Raw genomic sequence first — 22,368 nt, 5'->3', positions numbered from 1 at the left:
TGAGGGTGGGTTTGGAAATTTGCTGTAACACTTTTTTGAAACCAAAGGTTGCCTGATTTTATTCTAAAAAGGAATGACACAAGTCTTCTCGGGGTGGGGGGATCAGCACAGTTTAATTTCCTTGTGGCTCCAAAACCTTTACACCAGCTCGGTGACATAGGCCATTGGATGATCATCTTAGGGTTGCCAACTTTGGGCTGGGAAAGTCCTGGAAATTTTGGGGGTGGAGCCTTGGGAGAACAGCGTTTGGGAAGGGTATAATGCCATAGAGTTCAACCTCCAAAGCTCCCGTTTTCTCCAGGGGAACAGATATCTGTAGTCTGGAGATCAGTAGAAATTCCGGAAGAGCAGCAGGCCCCATCCTGGAACTTGGCAACCTCTATCAGAGCCTTCCATAACGGTTCATTCCATGGGTACGAACCTGCGGCGAACCTCATACGCTTTCCTGAGCTGCGGCTGCTCACATGCTTACATAGCAATCTATGCAGAGCCACTCTGGCCTCAATCCCTTGCAGTGCAATCCTATGCAGAGTTACTCTAATCTAAACCCAATGATTGCAATAGGTTTAGACTGGGGTAACGCTAAATAGGAGCGTATTCCCGGTCTTCCATAGGGGCACCCTACACGCATAGAAGCCGGTTCAGGAGGTCCCTCCCAGTTCCGTGGCATCGCCTTTTTAAGACTCACGGGGGGCGTGTCCCGAGAAAGGGCCGGGCTCCGCCTACACGCACAGGCCCTGCCCACCACTATAAAATGAAGCTTCATCGAGCGCTCGCCACCATTTACCTGGAAAGCTGTGGACAGAGAAGGAGCGGAGACATGACGCATGCGCACAGCTGGTAGGGACGGACATGCCTAGCCGCGGCGCTGCCCTCTGGGTAAGGACCGGGAGACCCCTCTGGCGGGTCGTGAGGAAAAGTTGGCTGCCGCGGTTGTTGCTATGGCAACCTGGATAGGGGGGAGCGGAGGGAGCGCGAAGGAACGGCCGAACGTGTACGTCTGAACGTGTGACGCTCGCTTTCTCGAATGCGCGTTTGAAATGAAACAAAGCTGGAAGGTCATTGGTAGTAGGGGAGCCGCGGGTGAGGTGGGGACCGTCTCGGGACGCCTTAAAGACCCAAGTGGTGGTAGAAGCCTCCCCGAGATACTGGGAGGGAGCCCTGACTCGTGAGGAGTGGCGTTTACACGCAGTCCAAGTGCCTGTATATGTTAGAATTGCGTGTCAGAATTGGGCATGCACACACGCACATTCTTGCACATAGGTGTGCATGGCGTGGGATGGATATAGGTTGTCAGTGTAAAGATATCAGAATGCAAGTCTCTTGGTGAGGGGTGTGTTATGTAAGCGGGCTGTGATGTGTGCTGGACCCTCTCAGTCCTGTCATGCGCCCCTCACCCATCATGTACTCCCCTCCGTGAATCCTGCCAATGCGCTCCTCTTCTAGCTTCTGCCTAATGCGCCAGCTGTCTTTCGACAGGCTCTGCTGGAACAGGCCTCCCAAACTGCTGATAAAAATCATCGTGAATCAAGTATTAGTCACAATCCTGAAAGTACGGCAGGGACACGGATGGCGGCTCCTGGCCAGGCGGGTTGTTGATTTTTTTCCCCAAGTGCACCTGCCGCACAGGTAGCACAAGCCCAGCTACCAGGCGGTTGTCAGGGTTAAGGAAGGTAAATTTATTCCTCCTTGGAGAAGGTGAGGGCCTGCATGGCACCTCTCTCTTTGACGGGTGGATGGTGCTGGGCTGCGAATCCTAATGTAAAGCTGGCTTGTGCCATTTTGTTGGTGCGTTGCCAGAATTGCCCGGCTCCCATGGGTCGGCCCTGAAGGTTGCTGACGCTGAACATTGAGCGCCAGTCTCTTGGCTAGTCCGGTTTCAGTGGTTTCACGTGCTTAGTGTAAAAGTTTATGATCCTAAAGGGGCTGTACAGGTAATGCTAGATGGTTGGGGTGGGTGAGTCACTTCCCAAAACCGTGTACGTTGGGGCTCCTGCAACTTGTGACTGGCTCCAGTTGCAACCCCTTCAGGGTTTTCTAGATCTTCCTTTCCAGCAGGCTCAGCATCTAATATTGCAAAGCCTCACAGAACAGGAAAAGCATTTGCAAAGGAAAGAGGCAGAGCCCTCTAAGAGATATCTCAGCTTTCCAGCTGGTTGTGTGTTAGGCATTCCAAGGCAATTCAAACAAGCTGTAGTTAGCTGTGTGACTTGCTGGTTCCTCTGGTGAGGGCTGTTTGATTTATGGGCCAGTCCCTGTGTAAGGAAGACAGTGTCTTGTGAAACCTTCAGGTGGGTAGCGGTGTTGGTCTGTAGCAGAAGAGCAAGATTTGGATGCAGTAGCACCTTAAGAGACCAACTAGATTTCCAAGGTATGTGCTTTCAAGTGTCAAGGGAGCTTTGACCCTTGAAAGCTCATACCCTGGAGATCTAGTTGGTCTTTAAGGTGCTACTGTACCCCCGAATCTTGCTCTTGTGAAACCTTGTACTCTAATTTGCTGCAGCGGTTTTAAGCATGTAGCATGTGTGCATCAAAATGAAGCCTGCCTGCGTTCCTAAGTCTTGGTAACTGAAATATTGCTGGTGAATGCCTTGGCAAGAAAACTCAAGCCCTTCTCCTTGGTGCTCTTTACCAGGCTAAATAAACGGTAGCCATTATCCTTAACCTCAATTATCCTCAATTTAGGCTGCATTGTGTGGCAAGTAGCAAGACCCAAGAGGAAGTCTAAAGTTGCTTCCGCAGCATTAAAGATGCTCTCCCAAATGCTGTGCAAAGAGAATTGTAGGCGCACACTTTCTTAATTGTTAACATACAAGAGAATAAACGCATACAGGATATTAACAATAGTGTGACATTGAATAGTCTGACATTGAATAAATACATCCACATGTGCTTTTTCTTAAAATACAGCATTCCAATAACAGCACAGCTTGCGCATCTCCTTATGTGTCCATGTTTGCTATGTTTTCCTTTCAGTGTTTAGAATTTTGCCTTTTGTTACTATGGAGCTCACTCAGAGCTTCCAATGGGGATGGGTGGTGGTGGTTCTATTGCCGTTACTCCTTTTCTGGGCTGACTTGAGACAGCTAGGATTCAGGTGGGGCTTTCAACACTATACATTGTGGCCAGTTGAAATGCACCTTTCCATGTTCCTTCTGGATTTTGCAAGGTGGTGCAGACAGTGAGCACTTGTGCTTACATATGTGCGTACCTGGATGCTGGAGTTGTGGAATCCTGTTGTCTCTGGTCGGGATGCCATCTGGATGGGCTTTAGGTCTGGACTGACCTTTTAAAATGGTGTGCTTTTATTGTCTCAAAAAAGGCATCTGTGTTAGGGTTGTGGTGATCTTGAGTATATTGGTGAAAACGATGCTTGATTGGCTAAGAATTGTTTAATTGACTGGCAGCCTTAGGTTTTACCTGATCTACGAAGTGGTTCTTGAAGGAGTGAATTAACCTGTTTTAAAAGGCAAGATGGGCTTGGGTAGCTTCAGACCCCTGAAAAAGCAATCCTCATTCTTCTTGGTCCGGGAGACATTGGTGCAGGCAGAAAACCATCAGTAGCATTAAATCACAGAGGCGCACATGTTTTCTCATGCATTTAAGCACATGTCTAGCTGAGAATTTGTGTGGAAATACTTCTGTTTGTGGTTAAGAAGGTATTTAGCTGAAAGATCACTCATCTTAGCTGAAATCAGCAAAGGACACTTGGCAAATCCGGTCCGAAGGAATATTTTTCTAGCTCATCATAAATAAATACCACTCACCTCCAAAAATATATCATGCAGTAGCCATTCCTTCCCTAGCAACTGGAGTTGAGGTGGCTGTTGTAGTCCGTAACAGAGAACTTAATCCACCACTACCACCCCAAAACTACAGATCCCAGGATTCTTAATGGTGACTCCAAATTACTATTTAACAGGGGCATCCTTTAAGCCTAAACAAAATTAACTGGACCTATGTTTTGGAATACATGTTTATCTTTAAGGTACCACTGGACTCCTGTTGAATTTCAGGGCAATGGACTTACACAGTTACCACAAAACCACTGTGTGCCTTTTGTCCTAATTTTGGTGATAGGCCACTGAGCTATGATCTATTTCTGGAAAGAAACACTTGACCGCTACTTCCATCCTTGCTTACCTGAGACCATGACTTGGTGCTTCAACTAGTAAGATGCTTGCTGTAATGCCCCTGTGTGCAGTATCTTTCACGGTATACCTCAGGAATCTTCTGTGAAGGTTTGCTCCTGAATAGATCAGAAATATTAAAAGATTAAGGGGACTAAGACTTTGCATTGTCGATACTTGGCTCGTTGCATGTTTTCTTGTTGTAATCTTAGGGTTACAATAGCCTTGTAAGGGTAGGTCAGTATGATCACTTGTGTTGTAGATATGTAGCCTTTAAGGAAGCCTCAGCCACCCTTGCGAAGCGGGAGTGAAAAGATGTGAACCTGAGACTTTCTGGTTTGAGCTCAACCTCTTATACTGTGGCCCTGTGCAGAGTTACTCCAGTGTAAGCATGCTGATTTCAGTGGGCTTAGCCTGGACTAGCTCTGCATAGGATTATGGACTATGTGCTACACCAGGGTTCCCCCCCTCTCCTGGCCATGAGTGTACGGACAGGTTCTCTTTGTTCAGGGTCATGAGTCCTTTTTTGTAGGTTTTGGCAACCAAGGCCCTGCCGCTACTTCTGTCACATTCCTTCCTCCGTGTGGGGAATTGCTCGTCCTGAATAGCCTGATTTTTTTTTCTTTTGCCTTGGTTTTCAAACCAGAGGTGAGGAAAGTGGCTTCCTGAACTCCACAACCTTCAAAAATGAAAAGTCAGCGTTGCCAACCTTCTAATTAAACACACACGGTGTGTATCTCCTACCTGGTCATTTTAACATCCACAGCTAGCTGTGGAGGCTCTGAGCACCTTGTTGCCCTGCATATGAAGTATTTATTCTCAATTTGTCTCATTTCCTGTGCCTCAGACAGAAGCTTTGAGGAGGAGCTTTTTATTCTCTCCTGGCTCTGTTCTTTTCGTGGCTGTTTTTTCCTCACAAAGTAAGGAAACTGATAGACTCTGATATTGGGCGCAGAATTCAGCATCCAGAAAATATCTGCTTCCTTTTTAGAAGAGCAGTCTTCTAGCCCTTATGGATCTAAAGATGGGCTTGGAAGCCTGTGGCCAGTATGGAGAAATGTACAAGCCACAGAGAGCTTCAATGGGGCTTCACTGACGGGGGCGGGGGCACGGGCGCTTCATTGTCCATTCCTGTAAAGGGTAAATTATACAGAATAAGGCTCTAACAATTTTGACGAATTTCCTCATTTGCAAGATGCTGCTTATCTTGGCATAGAAGTTTGCTTTCCAAAATGTCAGGAGATCCTTGGTAGTTGCAGCAATCTCTTTTCCTAACTGGTAAGCCTTAGTTCATCTCTTAATATTCCTCTTCGCTTACACGCTTGAATCTGTTCTGTTTGCTCTTACATAACACAGCCTTGGCCTTCTGGGCCATTTCCCCTTGAATGTTCAAATCCTCTGCAGATGTTCAGTATGGGGAGGGGATTGTGAGGGCAGACCACCCCTTCCGCGCACCAAACAGTTGCGCACACAGTAGAGTATTTGTACAAGAGGTCTGTTTGCACAGACTCGATTTTCCTGGTCTGCACACTGAATGTTGTAGTGTGCAGCCTCACAGTTGCTGCCTATGCAAACAGGCTTCTGTGCGATCATTCTGCTGGTCCGTGGGCACTGGACGCATGCAGGGGGTAGGACCTGCCAGTGCCGCAACCCTGCCGTGCATAGGGAAGAGCCTCTGCAGAGTACATTGCATTCCAGGCAATTGTTTTGTTTGGCAGAAGCGAAATCTGGGATTACCAGCCGCAGGGCCAGTTCAGACACTCTAAAGTTCTGATGGAGGGGGAATAATGTATCAGCTGTCATGACCTTGGTGACAGGCGGGCACAGCTTTGCAGCAGCAGCGATGGCCTATTTTTCAGCCACTCTGGATGCAAAGTGTGACTTGTCCTTAAAGTGTAAACTGAACCAGAGCTGAATCCAAATAAGCAAGGGCTTATTTGTCTGCTAGAGGAGCTACAGAACATAGCAGGATTCTTATCCGCATGACTTAAATCTACACTGGACAAGACAGGGTTTGGGGACAGGGAAGGCACAGGTTCTTTGAAGAACTCTGTAAAGTTCCCTTGTCCAGTTTGCCTGCCTGAGTATACTTCTGTAGTACAGAGAGATCATCCTCTTCCCTTCTCAGCCAATTCCATACCAGTTTTACGAATCTCTGCCTTGTTTCTCCGGAACCAACCTGGGATAGGGGAGAGTCTGTGGGTAGCAGAGGAGCAGGTAAGATGAGGCTGGCTTGGGTGAGGAAGCGGGTCTTTGAGGAAGGGAGGGGAAGCAGGCCGGCAAGTGGAAGCAGCAGCCCGTTGGGTTATTTGTGGTGGTGGTGCGGTTTGGCTTTGGCTTGCGTGGACTTGTCTCTGTAGGGAGATCCTCGTCGGAGTCATCTTGTCGCACAGGGCGAGAGACTTCCAGCCGAGCAGCTTGCCTGGCTCACCCGCTCAAGCCCTCTTGTGACACAGAGTTCTGTGTGGGAGGGCAGGCTGGTAACTTTTTTTAACAAAAAGCTTATCAGCAAGGCTGAATTAGAGCAGAGCAGAGGAAATAATAGACTGTTGTAAAAACCCAGAGGTCTGATGCAACCAGGCGCTGGGTTTTGTGGTGATCCAGGTTTCCTGTCATCTACCTGTGAGTAAAAGGCACCACTTAGAATTATGTAATAGCTACAGCTTAAACACTGCCTTTTATGAGTTCCAGGAAGTAGATAATACCTGCTAACAGTCCACGGTTTGCCCCCCCCCCTTTCAGGGTTTTTTTCCTCCTGGGACTTACAATAGTTTAAAGAGTGTTAAAGTAGCTGAACAGGCTAAGAGTCATCCCCAAATAAGCAGAAGCGTCTCCTCCTTCTCCAAGTTAAAGGAGGAAATGACGTCATGGTAGTTGTCAAACAGGGAAGGGCAACAAGCAGGGCCGATGACTTGGTCAGTAGAAATGTGTCCCTCCTCCTCCTCCTCCTCCTCTTCTGAGTCACTTTGGAGATTGAGTCATGATACGTGACTGGTAAGGTAGGCAAAACTAGGTTGCTACTGGGGAGAGAGAAAGGGGAGGGGAGAGGCTGCCACTGCTTGATAAATGCAGCTCTGTGTTTGCCCGCGGATGGCACGTCCTCTTCTTCTAGCACAGAAAGGGAAACTTGGTCATAACCTCTCCTCGGTCACTTGCTGCAGATGCCAGAGGATTTCTTGCCTGGTCCCTTGGTATTTTTTGTGCCTGGTTTCTCCCCCTCCCCGCAATTCCCAGGCCCTGTGCAGGCATAATCCTTGACCCATGGTTAAACATTGCATCTGAATATCGAAAGAATTGGCTGCAAACCTGGACACAAAACTACGGACCAGGTTAACTGAGGGCAAGTGTAACGTCTGCACCAAGTGAACCAGCCTCTGCCTCTTTGCCTGTCTTACCGTGTACCCACCCCTCCAGGACAGGTCTTGCTCAAAAAACTAAGATAAGAAACAGAGGTTAAATCTAACCATGGTGAAGAGTGATGTCTGTTCTGAGCCCTGAGAACTGCTCATTAGAGGGAGCATACCTTATAGGTTTATTTATCTAGCACATTTTTATGCTGTCCTTCTGTCAAGGAGTTCAGGACAGACATTCTCCCCTTCTCCAGTTTATCCATACAGCAGCCCTGTGATGTAGAGAGCAATTGGCCCAAGCTTCATGTCAGAGTGGGGATTTGAACTTGGGTCTCCCATATCTTAACCTGAAACCTTAACCACTACAAACAGCCCCATATTTATCATGCTGATTGGATGGTATAAACTCTCCGAAAGGCAATTTTAACTACTAAACATTTCCAAGGGCTTGCGTTTCGTGGCCAGAGCATGCTCTTCTTATCTACACCCACCCTTGATAATCACCCTTATCTACACCCTGGATAACATGAAGTTTGCTGGTTGGCCATAGGCTAGCTGCTAGCTCAGTGTCGCCTACTTCACAGGGTGGTTGTGAGGATCAAATGGGGAAGGAAGAGCCATGTATGTCACCTTGAGCTTCTTGGAGGAAAGTCAGGATAGGAGTTTACTGCGAGGGCTTTCTCTGTGTTAATCCAGTTCATAGTGCAATCAAGCATATAAGCGAGAGCTGGACCCTCGTGAATGAAATAAAATCAGTAAACGAGGGAAGAGGGGCTCACTCCATAGGACTGCAACCAATGTACAGAATAATGAGCAAAACAAGATCAGTTCCTGCCCCAAAGAGTTTACTGTCTAAGGCAGTGGTTTTCATACTTATTAAAGTCAAAACTTCTTTAGGGGTACACTTGCAAAGTAATTCCATTCTATTTTAATCCTCTGTGTAAAATGAAGAATCTCACATCACTTAACGTGGAGTAAGATCCTATATATGCAACAGGCTGTACTTTGTGGCTGCTTCACACGTGGTGCAGAGGCAAATCTGAATTTCCCATCATGCCTCCCAGCGTCCCCAGTTGTTGTTCCTCCTCCTCCTCCATCCTGGCTTCGCAAACCACCTGTTATAGAGACTCATGACCCACTTCCCGATCCCAGCTCACTGTCGGAGGACCACTGATCTAAGGATCCAAATATGTCATGCACTCTGTTACACAGTTATTCTCTTTCTATCCTGCACCAGTTTGTTCTTAATGAAAAGAGCAAGAATTTCTGAGGCTGTTTGAAAGCTTGTTTTAATGTTACCTGGGAGTTGAATTTGTACAATTGAGTGTGACCCATAGCTTCAGTGGGGAGTCAAAGGGCAACTGAGTGCAGTTCTTATGGGTGAGGGGGAAGGGGGAGCCAAGCTTCTATCTGCGTGCTCAAGTTCAGTTAGAGATCATCTGCTTGGGGGTCTAATGCCTGTCGCCATCTTGGATAAAACTGCCTTATCCATGAATGTACAAGACCGCCAGGGCTTTCACTCTGGCTTTTAGTTGTCTCCCAAAAGAACATTTAGTTATTTATGATTCCTGTTAAAGAAACAAAATGTCCAGCACTATTAAACAGCTCCTTGTTTAGCCTCACTTCCTTAGAACTGAGAAAAGGACTGCTTGCAAGTCCTCTTTGGTATATTTCTCTCCTAATTTGTGTAACATGCATCTTCAAGGGGGAGGGAGAAGGATGGCGGAGTCCTCATTTTGAACACTTCAATCCAAGTGAATTGAGAGTACCTCTTGCCAGTCCAGGAAGTTTAATAAACAAGCGATTGTCCAGGGTGAGGGTGGGAAGCAGTCCCCAGTGGCTTTAAAGGGACTCCTTGTCTTTATTTTAGGGGATGGACCCAGGCAAGGGATGCTGTGTTCAGAAGAATGAACTAAGCCTCCACAGTGTATGACTTTCTAAGGTTGCATAGCTCGACCAGGTCTCTGGAGGAGGCCCCAACTGCTTTGTTGTGTTGGTGGATTGTACATATTGCAGTGTTTTTGAAATGAGCCTGGTTCGCAAAACCCATGCTATGGTCTTCTAGGGTGCAGTAAAGTATGAATACTGCATATTCCCACCTGAAGGAATTAATCGGGCATTCATGGAACCACAAGAGGTGCTAGTGGCCAATGGAAAACCTGTTATCCAGCAAAGTAGTTGTGACTGAGCTGTGGGCCAAAGATGCCTCCAGTTCCAGTTTTGACTCCGCTGAGAACTGGCTCCTGAGCGCTTGCCTCGACTCGCCTGAGACGAGCTGCTGTTCCTGAGCTTCAACAACCCACAACTGCAATATGAAGATATTATTGAGCTACCCTTCAGGGTGGTTGTTACCGAGAGCACTTCGAAGTGCTTTGAACATCATTTTTAAAAAAGCATTTTTTTGCAGCTAATTAGTAATGTGAGGGCGACTGACGCTGATGAGACCCAAATGAAGACCAAGTCCTAGAGGTGGATTGCTCAAGTTAGACTAGTGATTATTAACAGGGCAGCCATACAGGCCTTCCGAGGAGTGATCTACAACTCTTGGGAGGTTTTCCATTTGGGGAGACATTTGGGATATTAGGTAGCTCTTCTTCCCACTTGCAGTGACTTCTGAAATCCCGTAGAAGATAGTTATTTTATACTGCTCATTCCTCCCTAAGGATAAAATCCTGGCTCCTTTATTTCTCTCCCAAGCTGTTAAAGTGGCACATAGCAACTAGGAGTCAAACATAGCTTGAAGGAGTTGGCTGGTGACCACTGTGCGCAAGGGTCTCATACAACATACTGCTGAATGCTGAGATCTTTGTATTCACCTGTCTTGTCTAGTCTAGAGTGCTGCTTTTATACCCTAACGTTTTTTTTTCCCTTTTGGGGGTATTAAGTGATAGTTTTAACGTGCTTGGCTACAATAGTGGATGGAAGGTTAAGAACCACTGAGTTGGACATTTGCATGAGAGACAACTAGGTGATTACTCTTTGATTATCTGTTTGGCCAGTATCGATAATGACTGGAGGAAAGTTTGGTACCCACCATCCAAGGGCCACCTTGCCCTGCGCTACTTTGGATGTCTACAGGCCATAAGAGCAATGCTTTGTGCTTCCCTTGTGTGGGGGTGTTTGTTTCGTTGTTGTCGTTGTTGTTGTTGTTATTATTAAAGTTGCTTTAGCTGCAGTAGCCCCATCTCTGTGGAGAAGATGATACCACGTCTTAAAGGTTATCTTGGTGAGCGTGATGCTGCCTTCTTCCCATTTGAAGATGGATCATGTGGTCTGTCTGGATATTCCCCCCCTTGAAAGGCCTGGCCAGGTTGCTTTCTAAGATGGTAGTGTTGGAAAGAGCTAGTTTTAACAATTAAGCTTTTTCTTGGAAAGTTAAGGGGAGGGGAAGGCAGGAGAGACTTGTCCTCAGAGTAGGCGCTGAGCCTTTCAAGGCGTGCTCCAGAAGAGAAGGGGTGGGGCAGACGTCTTGCATCGGCTGCGAGGGAAGCTTCACATTCCAAAGCCAAGGGGTGGTGGCAGCACCATGGGACTGAGGCGGCATGAGGAGGCTGGCGTGCGGCACTCACTAGCTGCAGGTTTTGGCATCGACCTATGTGGAGGCTGGCCTCTTGGAATCCCCAGAGGGTGTCTCACGTAATGAGAGGAACTCTTGAGCCTGCGTGTGCTCCTCCAGCTGGTTTCAAGGCCAGCTTTTTTCCTGTTCTCCCCTTTCCTGCGTTACCACAGGCACACACACACACATACACAGAGCTCCTCCTTGATCTTGCTGGATCTTGCCAGCTGAAGGTGGATGACTAGAACATGCAGTCGAAATCTAGGCCTCTTCTCCATTGCCAACAGGAGGACTTCCTGATTGTCATTTCCCCTCCACCCCCAAACCATTTCCACTCTGTGATGCACTTCATGGTACAAAATACGCCCCCCTCCTCCCTCCATCTCATGGTCTAGATAGAGGTTTTCTCTCTCCCTCCATTAAACTGTGGGTTGGTCAGTGACACTCACTGTTGATAGCTCCAGACCATAGTTATGAGCACCAGCTGATAGGTTTAGATGATCTGCATTCAGAGGCAGTATGTCTCTTTGAAATACCAGGTGGCTGAATACTCTGGAAGACTGGTTATCTCTGGGCCATGCTAGTGAGTTTCCAGAGATCGAATGCTGAGCTGGATGGATCCTTTCAGTCTGAACCTAAAAGGACAGTTCCTGTGTTCTGCATAACAAAGAACTAATGCAACATCCTGTTGCTCATGGATCTACTTTACATGATTGGATGATCAAGCCCAACATTGGTGTGCAGCTGCTCTTGGCAGTCTCTGTCACAGCCCTGCCCTCTTAACTGGAGATATCCAGGACTAGGCTCAAGGAGAATCTGCACTCTTCCTCTGGGCTGTGGTCCCTTCCCCAACGTGCTCAGTCATTACTTTCATTAAATGATGCTGAAAAGCTCCAGCCCTTGAATCCCATGTTGGCATCCCATGAACCTAGTCAGCCAGAACCAGCGGCCAGGATGGATGTCCCTTTTCTCTCTCCTGGCAGGTGCTGTTCTTCTAGCATCCCGGTTATGGAAGAAAATCAGCACGTGCGAACTGGATGCGATCGGACTAGTCCCTATAGACCTCTGTCTACAAGGCAAGACTCAGCACTGCAAAGGGTGGAAACTTCCCTGCCACGTGGCTTTGCTTCCCAATAATCCTGCGGTGGGGAGACCTGCTTATGAGTTGCCTCCCCCAGGGAAGCTGTGATACAATAATAATAATAATTATGATGATGATGATGATAATAATAAACTGCGCTTATATACCGCTCTTCTAGACAGAGATATGTAGTGGCTTCTGAGGTTTCTAGTCTTCATTAAGTGAGGGGGGAATTAAAAAGCGGTAGGAATCACTAGAATGTTTTACACGCTGGTCCCCTTCGTACTGCTACCGTCCAGCATTTTGTATAGCGCTCCTGGCACTTTGGTGCTGAACCTCTTGCGTGGCATAATTGCTAGTGTGCCTAACCTGAGCTTGTGAGGTCTATGTTCGTGCAAAACTGATATCAGGACTGGTGTGGGAGTAACTGCAGAGGAGGCAACAACTATGCCACTCGCCCCTATGTACAAGAAGAGTGTGTGTGTGCATGCGCACAACTCTCTCTTTGTTTGGTTTTGGCAAGGCTTCTTCCAAGCTTCCTGTTTTATCACTGTTGAGTTGTCCTGAGCTGCGTGGAAAGCTTATCTGCTGGCTGTTGTCTTTCTTCTCTTCCCTCTCTAAGCAATTAGCCTTGTCCAGAACGAAAGAGGCTGATAGACAGGAAGGGCTCCAGCCATTATTTCTTATCTCTCTCTCATATTATCAGCCAATAGAGTGATTTTTTTTAATAAGTTGCTTCCAGGAACGATCTATTTATATAAGCCAGTGCTTAAAAAAAAAAACACCAACCCAGGAACATCTTCTGCTACCATGGCATCAACAACTGGATTCTCTGAACTTAAAATACGTCAAGTAGTTGTGATTACTATGTAGAAGAGTGGAATGTAACATCTTCATTCTAATTTAGTCCCCATTCCTTATTTCAGTGCAGAAGCTGGGGCAACACAGCGTCTTTCGGTCAAGTGTGATGTGGTGGACAGCACTGGAATTGGGCCAGGCTGCCTTGGTTTGAATCCCTTGCACAGCCGAAAGCAAGCTGAATGACCTTGAGCTGTTAACACACCCAGAGCCTAAGCTACTTTGCAGGATAAAATGGAGCCACCCCAACACGTGTGCCATCCTGAGTTCTTTGGAGGGGTGCTAAAAGTGGCAGATACTGTGTCGGCATTTGCTCTTGTAATGGCTTTTCCACTAAATAGATATTTGGGAAGTCTGAGATAATCCTACGTAAATGTCTAGATGCTTACATAAAGAAAAGGTGCAATGAATGAAAACCACCTTAGGGACAACCTTTGTATAGTTAGTATCCTAAAAATCCAGTGATGTTGGAGAAATCGTTCCAAGCAATATGGGTGCCGTTGTTCAATATGAACTTTGAAGGGCCTGATTACACAGTATGTTGTGTACAGATCCACCTTTGGTCCTGTTCACAAGATATGCATTGGTAGTTCCCTATTGAAGCTCAATTCCCAGGTCTGCAGAGGCTCAATTAAATGCCCGGAGGGAGGGCTTTATTGTCCCCCCCCCTTGACCTGGTGTTTCTTCAACCTGAAGCAATCCTTGAGAGCTGCTGTATACACCTTGTGTGTTGCCTATCAGTACACATAAGTCTCCCCAACGTGCCAAACAGCACTTCCCCAGGGCTGTTTCAGGTCAAGAAAATGGCATGGAGGAGTGGGTGAAGGCCTCTTGCCCCACGGTGCCCATCCAAACTGGGTTTGTGTGCCTGGAGATTATTTCAACACAGATCTTGCAGTCCACATAATGTTGGAGGAGGTGTGGCTCATTGCAAGACCCTCTGTTTTGCATGCAGCAGGGTCCCAGGTTAAATCCCCAGCATCTCCAGTTAAAAGCACCAGGCAGTAAGTGATGGAAGAGCTGCTGCTGGTCTGAATAGACAATAGTGGCCTTGATGGGCTGATTCGGCATCAGGCAGCTCAGTATGTGTCCAGAGAAACAGTGTACTAGCTAGGCCCTGACTCCGTGTCTTTTAGTTTCCAGAGTACAGGATCAAGGCAAATTTTGGCTTTTTACTTTTGTTTTATTTATGTCATTTCTAGTCCACCTTTCTTACTGAGACTCAAGGCAGATTACACAGTGTGAGATGAGTGCATTCAATATCAAGGACGTTTCCATAAACAATGCCATACGATAAATAAATACAAGTTTACAAAGACACAACATTAGCAGGAATCCAATACAGAGTTGAAAAAATGCTGGAACAGAGTATAAGCAATTCTAGGGCTGACATTAGACAACATAGAACTACCCAGTAGGGTCATACTTGAAGTGCGGGTAGCACATAGGAGCACATACTTAAAGCAACAGATAGTATGTAAGGCAACATAGTGGTGAAGTATATGGTCCCTAACCCATTAGCGAAGCATCTGGGACCTCCTCCCTACAATACAGCCCTATCTCAGTATAAAAACCTTTCTGAATAATTAAGTTTTGCATAATTTGTGGAAAGCCAGGAGGGTGGGAGCTCTCCTGACCTCCTCAGGCAGCCCATAATTAAAATCCTCAGCATGGTCCAAGGAGAAGACTCTGCGTTTGCAATGGATGATTCACTCTGCTTGGGGCCCGGTGGACCAGTTGCTAGTTGATAGAAGCCAAGGAAGAAAAAAACGGTTGCAAGTTGTATATTGTCCAGGGCTCTTTCCCCAATATCGGGTTTTGTTTGAGCAGCTTTTGGGTTGCGTGTGCTGTCTGAATTGTCTGGCTCGTACTTCCTGTTCATCACCCCTGTGCAGAAACTTGTCCCATACAAAACAGATTTCCAGCTACAGACCTGAGAATCCCAGATCTGCAGATGTACAATTGCCACATCAGTGTGTTCCTCTCTCCAGCCAGCACTGAGGCCTTTTGAACAAAGGAGCCGCTGTTAGCCTTGGAGCTGGGTTGCATTTACAATGGACCCTCATCTCTGCTGCGATGGTACTTAACACTTCCTATCCTCCTTTTCTTTTTCCCCTTAAAGGGAGCAAAAGTTGCGGGTTACCTGGCAAGAACTGTGGACTTCTGAAACTTTAAAGACCAGAAACCAGGACATCATGTCAACAGCAGGAATTGCAACGCAGGAGATGAGAGTCCCCTTAAAGAGCGGCTTCCTCCATAATGGGCAAAGCATAGGGAGCCTGAAGACCTGTTGGACAGGCCACAGTGGGTTTGGAAAGTAAGCAGTGTTACAGCATACTTTCCCCTCCCTGATGCTGCTTGCGTTTTTTTTTTGTGCCAAATGTGTGTCAGGCAGGGGAGTGAAGAGCATGTGCAGTAAGTGGCGTTTGGTGGTTCTTGACTTCATTTTGACCCTTTTCCTCTCTTCCAGTTCATTCTTCAGCATGGATCCCGTAACGATGGCCTACAGCCTGAACCCATCGGCTCAGCATCACTGTGCGTCTGTCGGTATGTAACGGCCGGGGGTGGTTTGAGAACTCAGTTGTGTTTTAGTTTGAAGGAAGCCCTTTTAAAAGCAACAACATATTTTATGCCGGGGGCGGGGTGAGGGAGTCGCAGTGTTAGTCTGTTGAGCGGAAGCAAATAAAACAAACAGGAATCTTGCCAGCGCCTTGAAGACCTAACAGATTGATTGTGGCAGGAGCTTTCATCAGATGTGTGAAGTTGTTGTCCTCTTTATTTGACATGTATGTGGGAATAAAGAAAATAGTTGTAAACAGTGCGAGCCAAAGGCCAGGAAACGAATGTATGGCACAGAAGGGCTGTGGCGTTTCTACGGAAAGCTCAGCTGTGTACCAGACGAGAACTGGGATTGTTCACAACTGCTGAAGCCCATTGGCACAGCTATAAATAGTCCACCTTATCTTTGCATAGAAATATCACAGACCTCATGCTGTGCTTGGCCTTTTGCCCCCAGTGTTTACATTTTTTTCCTCTGTACTCATCGATTGTGTGCTATGTCAGCTGAGGATAACGTTTCATTCATCTAAGTGGGCTCTAGTCCTCAAAAGTTGCCACAATAAATTTGATAGTCTTTAAGGTACATAGGGCTCTGCTTTTGCACCTATGTTCTACGCGCACCTGGCCTAATTTGCATGCATGCAGTCAGCAAGTTACTTGTGCTGCATTTCAAAGGTTAACCAGTGGTTTTTCCTGCTTTAAGTTTGAGCTCCATAACCCATACCGTGGCCACTGGTCTTTGCAGCAAGAGACAGAAGGCCCCTTTGCAGTTGCACTGATCTTCGCCTGCCCCCTAGTGTTGGGATTTAGTCCCCATGGTCGGTAAATTGAGAATTTCTTGACAGCAAATAGAAGTTGTTGGCAGCTGAGTCAGGAACAAAATTCATATAATACCTTTTATTGGCACCAACCCAATGACATAACCAAACTTTTTTTTCAGGTAGGATGTTACAAAAAAATTTTTTTAAGTGGGAAGAGGGCAGCGTGGAAAATCCTTGTGCGGTCTCCTGTGTTATGCTGTAGATGCAGAGCTGATGCTGACATGCAGTGATGCCCATCTTTTGTTAAGAGCAAGAGGCCATAAAATTGTTACATTCTATGGCAAACAAATAACAGCAAATAGCCTTTGTGCTCAGGTAGTCTGGAATTGGCCCTGACTTGGATAGCCCAGACAAGCCTGATCTCATCAGATCTCAGAAGCTAAGCAGGATCAGCCTTGGTTAGTAATCGGATGGGAGACCTCCAGCAGAGACCAGAATTGCAGAATGGGCAATGGCAAACCACCTCTGTTTCTCTTTTGCCATGAAAACCCCACCAGGGGTCGCCATAAGTCAGCTATGACTTGAGGGCAGGATTTCATTCATTGTGCCTGGAATTGAAAGCCACTTCGGGGCTTCCTCACAGACTTCTTAAAAACAGATGCAAGGGTTGCCTTCCTTTCTGAAACCATTGTGGAATTTTTCCCTGTCTGAATTTGTAAACCAGGTTTTGCTGAAATTTAGATCACCCCGTACCAGATTCCTCTGTGGGATGTTGCAATGTAGCATTTCCCCATGGAGGCATTCACCCGATCATTTCAAAAGCCCATCGATGAGGACATATCATTCCTCGTGCCTTCTTGCAATCGATGGAACGCTCTGGGGCGGATCACATCTTTGTTGTTCTGCTCCCTGCCAAGATCTCATCAGAGGGGAGTAAGCTCCAGAGATCGCTGCACCAGCTGCAGAGGTTTCTGGGCTATCTTTTCACTTTGCTTGGCATCTGCCAGGTTTCAAGCAGAGTGTGTGTGTGGGGGAGTTGAGGACACCCCCCCCCCTCAGCTTGATCTAGCCCGTGGACTGCCCTCAGACACCAAGATCGTCTTGTTCAAATTACAACTACGATGGTGTGATTGCATCCGAATTGTTGGTGCAGCAAGAATAGTTCAGGAATCAACGTGCGCTTTGCAGGTCAACTCTGTTCCCCTTTTTTGGGAAGTTTAATTTGAATTACCAAACTGGTAGTTTCGTATTGACTGAGAAGATGCACATAAGTTAATGTGTCATATTAAACAAATAGATTGTAACTGGAGTAGTGGGAGTGTCAGAATCGTAGTGGAATACAGGGAATCAGGGGGGTCTCCAGACAGCCCTCACTATCTTTGGAAAGGTTGCAAGGGCTGATTGTAGTTTATGTTGTACTGGCAAGTGCTGGATGCTGCTTTAATATGCCAAAGAGGCCTTGAGCACGGTACATTAGAAATCTTAAACCGGTTCAGTCACAGGCTTGCTGTAGGTGGGAAGATGAGGCGAAGAAAGTAATACAGTCAAAGGGACATGCTAAAGAAGGTGGGGTTCTTAACTTGATTTGCAAAAATAATTCTGGAGCCTTTCATCAGCGTTCAGTAGCAAGCCAGAATTAATTTCTCAAAATTTCTAAAGCCTTAAAGCAGTACGCACATTCATGAAGTCATAATTACAAAACAGAACAGCACGAGAAGACACGGAGCTGCTGAACGTTAACAGAATGGGACGAGAGAGATGAATTTCATGTGCCCAAGGCAGTCTAGAAGAAATAGGCCTTCCCCAGTCTACCAAATCCTCAGCAAGGAGAGTGCAGAGGAAAGGAGAGTCCAGAATTCTACAGCAACTGTTGAGCGTCTGGATTCTAGCAAAAGCCAGTCTTCTCTCTCCTTTAGATGCTGCTTCATGCAAGGCCTCTCCAATTGATCTCAGGTTTTGATTGCATGGACTGATAACTGGTGAGGTGGAAGCAAAAGGTAGAAACAGATCAGTTTTCATAACAGAGGGGAGATTGTTTAGCTATATATTGTGCAAAGAGCACAACTTGGTATTTAAACTGGTGATGATTAGGAAGGCATGCTAGGGTTCATCATAAGCCACCCCAAGCACCAGTTAGTTGAGGGGCCAAGGGTACAAATGCTTACTAGGAATGAATAAATTTATGGTGGCTAGCTCAATAAAAAATGTTGACTTAGTGTGAGGCAGCAACTGAAAAAGATAATTCTGTGTGAGAAATCGTTGAGATTGGAAACGAAACAGAAGCATAACCCTCTTCTCTAGGTCTGTGAAGTGGATCCATTTGAAATGCTGTGAACAGTTCTGGTCACTGCATCTTAATAAAAGGTGCTGTAAAGATTGGGGAAATGTGTGGGACAGGGCATCTGAAACAATCCAGGGACTTAAACACCTTCTGTTGGAAGGCCTGAAGGATTTTTGAGGCCTTCTAGTTCAGGGGGGAAAGATAACTAAGGTGGGGAAATGGTAGACATTTATAACTTATAAAAAAAATACTCTTCCATGCATGTAAAGTGCCATCACGTCACAGCTGATTTATGGCGCCCTCATAGGGTTACGAGGCAAGAGACAGAGTTGGTTTGCCATTGCGTGTCTCTTTGTTATGACCATGGACTTCCTTGGTCCTCCCACCCAAGTGCTAACCAAGGCTGACCCTACTTAAGAGATCTGATGAGATCAGGCTAACCTGGGCTATCAAGGTCAGGAGTGTTACTTGACAAATAGTTTCTTCTCACAACAGCTGATCCAAGGGATTTGCTGCAGCCAGATGATAGCTGATTGTTTTAGAAAAGGTAGCTGATAGTTTTTGAAAAGGTTGGACCAATTCTGTCAATGCCTGTTAGACATGAAAAGATCCTCCAGATTCTGAGACACTGTACCTGAGTAGTAGCATGCAGGGAGAGAAGGCAGCTGCCTGTATACCCTCATTAAAGCAGTTGTCCAGCCTGTGTTCAGTACTGAACACGAGTCTCGATGGGACTAGGTCTGATCTGGTAGGGCTGCCGATATTTAAATAGATGGACCCGTTGCGCATCTCTTCCAATTAGATGCTCATTCTTAATTGTCTCCTCCTAGGGCCCGTTTCGAATCCTGATCCAGTGAATGGCCATAGCCACAAAGAGAACAAGGCCTTGCCTCAGAAATTCAGCCCGCTCCCCTTTAACCCCAAAAGCGAGCGGCCTACTTCAAACCCCAAAGATGACCCAATTCCCAGCTTCAGCAGATTCTCAATAAACACAAGCAGCCATTGCAGTGAGACACCTCCCCACACGCCAGTGGTGAGCAGGACGCTTCTCTCCCCTCCCATGCCTGCTAGCGAGCGTGGCACCAGACCTCTGCCTCCACTGCCTGTTGCTCAGGATTTCCTGCACGACGATGTGGACAGGGAAGTGGAGTTCCTGACCAGTTCGGACACAGACTATTTGCTGCAAGATTGTGAAAACCCTGCATTTAAAACCACTGGGCAGGGTAGGAGGAGCTTTCGGGGCTGCGGGCAGATCAATTATGCCTACTTTGATGCCCCAGCAGGAACTAAATCACAAGATGCCCACTCTGCAGCTGCCCATAGCGGATGCACAGCCAGCGCCTGTCCTCCTCCTCCACTACCCCATCAACTGCACCGGCGATTGCGGCGCTCACATTCCGGACCCGCTGGGTCTTTCAACAAGCCAGTTGTGAGGATATCGAGCCATTTCCATCGAGCATCTCCCACTTCTGATGACGATAAGCCAGAGGTTCCCCCTAGGGTTCCCATTCCTCCCCGGTCGCTCAAGCCAGACTATCGGAGGTGGTCGGCCGAAGTTGCTTCCAATGCTTACAGTGATGAAGATAAACCTCCGAAAGTTCCCCCAAGAGAGCCTCTGTCCCGCAGCAATTCTCGAACTCCGAGCCCCAAAAGCTTGCCACTGTACGTCAACGGGGTCATGCCGCCCACGCAGAGTTTCGCCCCCGATCCAAAGTACGTCAGCAGCAAAGCCCTGCAAAGGCAGCACAGCGAAGGTTCTGCCAACAAGGCCCCGTGCATCCTCCCGATAATTGAAAATGGCAAGAAAGTCAGTTCGACACATTACTACCTGCTGCCAGAAAGGCCACCATATCTGGACAAATATGAAAAGTTCTTCCGGGAAGCGGAAGAGACCAGCTTGAGTGCGGAAGGGCAGCCTTGGAACGGTGACTCTGGCACAGCAAAGCTGGACTTGAAAGTAAAGGCAGATGTGGCCAGTCATGTGAAGCGCAAACATCTGCCTTGCATGGTTTCTCCGTAAAACTCTGGAAGGGCACAGCAGGAAGGTTAAACAAACTGTGATTGCGAGCAGCTCTCCAAGGACAAAGTATGGCAGAGCCGCTCTGGCCTGTTAGGAGAAGAGCAAGAAGGGGATAGCAGAGCTCTTTTGGTGCTGCGTTACTGTGGACAAAGTGGGACCATTCTTGTTTGAATGAAAGGACTTGGAGAAACACTTGAGTGTGCATAGGGTTGGCCAGTTATTCAATATTCTAGAGTAATATATATGTTTTTAGGAACTCACATTAGTAGGGAAAAGAAATGCAGTCTTGCTAACAAGACTAGTGACTTAAGCTGAAAACAAAGGGTGGTTCAGTATTTTTATTGGAGGACTTTCAGCGTGACGGCCATGACATTTTAATTTTTTTTTCTGAACGTGTTTCCTGCTCTCCTCTACCTGGCACAAGCTGGTTCTCCTCTGCCAGGAAATGGCCTTGTTACGGGGTGGGGTGGGGGGTGAGAAAGGAGACTGACAACTCTGGTACCGGTTTCTTGACTTTGCAAACCAATCATGGTTTGGATAAAAGGCTAGTTATGTGTTCTAGATTTTGACCGTGGGAGGAGTTTAGATCTGTTGGCTGGAATTTGTCTGCAGGGCCTAACCTAAACTGCCCCCCCCCCCCATTCCTGTACTGAAAAGCACTTGGTAGGATTCAGTCAGTTATCTGTTGACTTGGACCAATAAATGCCAGCTGCTGCCCACAGCTGCAGTCTTGACAAATCCCAAGGAATGGTTAGTGTTGGTCTGCCAGGTAGGGCAACCGTGAAAAAAGCTGTTGCCACCTAAACTGAAAAAGACAGATCTAGTAGGGATGGAGAGGACCTTTTTAAAAAAAATAAAACGGACCAATTTCTGTTCTTCTAGCAGGAAGTGTATGAGATAGCTAGAAATGGGTCACAAGCTGGTCTTGCGTCCTGGTTCCTGTTTAATATTCCATGAGAAGGTGACTTATTTTTGTTAAGTCGTTAATGTCTTTTTTTCCCTCTTGAAGATGACGGTCTGTGCTTGCCAGTTCTTCCTGTTTCTGAACCTTGGCAGCAGAAGGGCCTCTTCGAGCCATCTGAGGGTTTGTTGAAAGGTGACGCTTCCCCCCCCCCTTGTGTCCCCTGCCCCCCCCCCCCACTAAAACTTGCACCAGGGGGAAAGGTGCTCTCTGACGGAGGTCTGTCCATGGTCGTGGTCTCCCGATGACACACAAAAATAGCTGTTTACAGTCAAAGAAATAAAACTGCTGAATGAAAAGGTGTTCCCTTCCCCTCCCCATCCCAACTTCTGGAAAGCTTACGTGTTTCTAGTAAAAACACTATATGAAGGCAACATACATGTTCTGGAAATAATGCACTGAGACTTTAATGCATCAGGTGTACAGTATTGGAGAAAGTTCACTTTGTATTTTTGGATATTGTCATGTCTTGAATTTAATAAAATTATAATGTACTTATTTATGAAAATATAACACCTCTTGTGTTGACTGGCAGGCTGTTGTGCGATCTTCCCCTCCCCATGTTAATAAAATTGCAGAAGCACTCTTCTTCCCTTGGTTACGTTGCCGAGTACTTTGAGTGCCAGCTGTGTTTAGCATGTAGTGTAATTTGGGGTGCGTCCTTTGGCTTCCTATGTGAGCCAATCAGGAGCTTGTGTCAAATCAGGCTACGGCTTTATCAAGATTGGGAAGGCTGGCATCATTGCATGCTTCCGACGACGCCCACGCCATGGGTAGTCAGTATACGAAACTCTGAAGGGAAGGTAGTTGC

At 46.9% G+C, this 22,368-nt stretch overlaps 1 protein-coding gene across 1 annotated transcript; it reads left to right on the top strand.

Moving 5' to 3' along the window:
* The first annotated feature begins 794 nt into the window (after positions 1–794).
* ERRFI1 (ERBB receptor feedback inhibitor 1) lies at positions 795–22,070 on the top strand. The gene is made up of 4 exons (XM_055001395.1): positions 795–879; positions 15,098–15,292; positions 15,446–15,522; positions 19,407–22,070. Exons 2-4 carry the CDS (start codon positions 15,171–15,173, stop codon positions 20,594–20,596), a joined length of 1,389 nt encoding a protein of 462 aa, XP_054857370.1. The 5' UTR covers positions 795–879; positions 15,098–15,170; the 3' UTR covers positions 20,597–22,070.
* The last annotated feature ends 298 nt before the right edge of the window (positions 22,071–22,368 follow it).

This window comes from Eublepharis macularius, chromosome 17 (assembly GCF_028583425.1).
Source record: "Eublepharis macularius isolate TG4126 chromosome 17, MPM_Emac_v1.0, whole genome shotgun sequence".
Taxonomy (NCBI): domain Eukaryota; kingdom Metazoa; phylum Chordata; class Lepidosauria; order Squamata; family Eublepharidae; genus Eublepharis; species Eublepharis macularius.
This window is presented reverse-complemented; position numbering and strand designations above follow the sequence as displayed.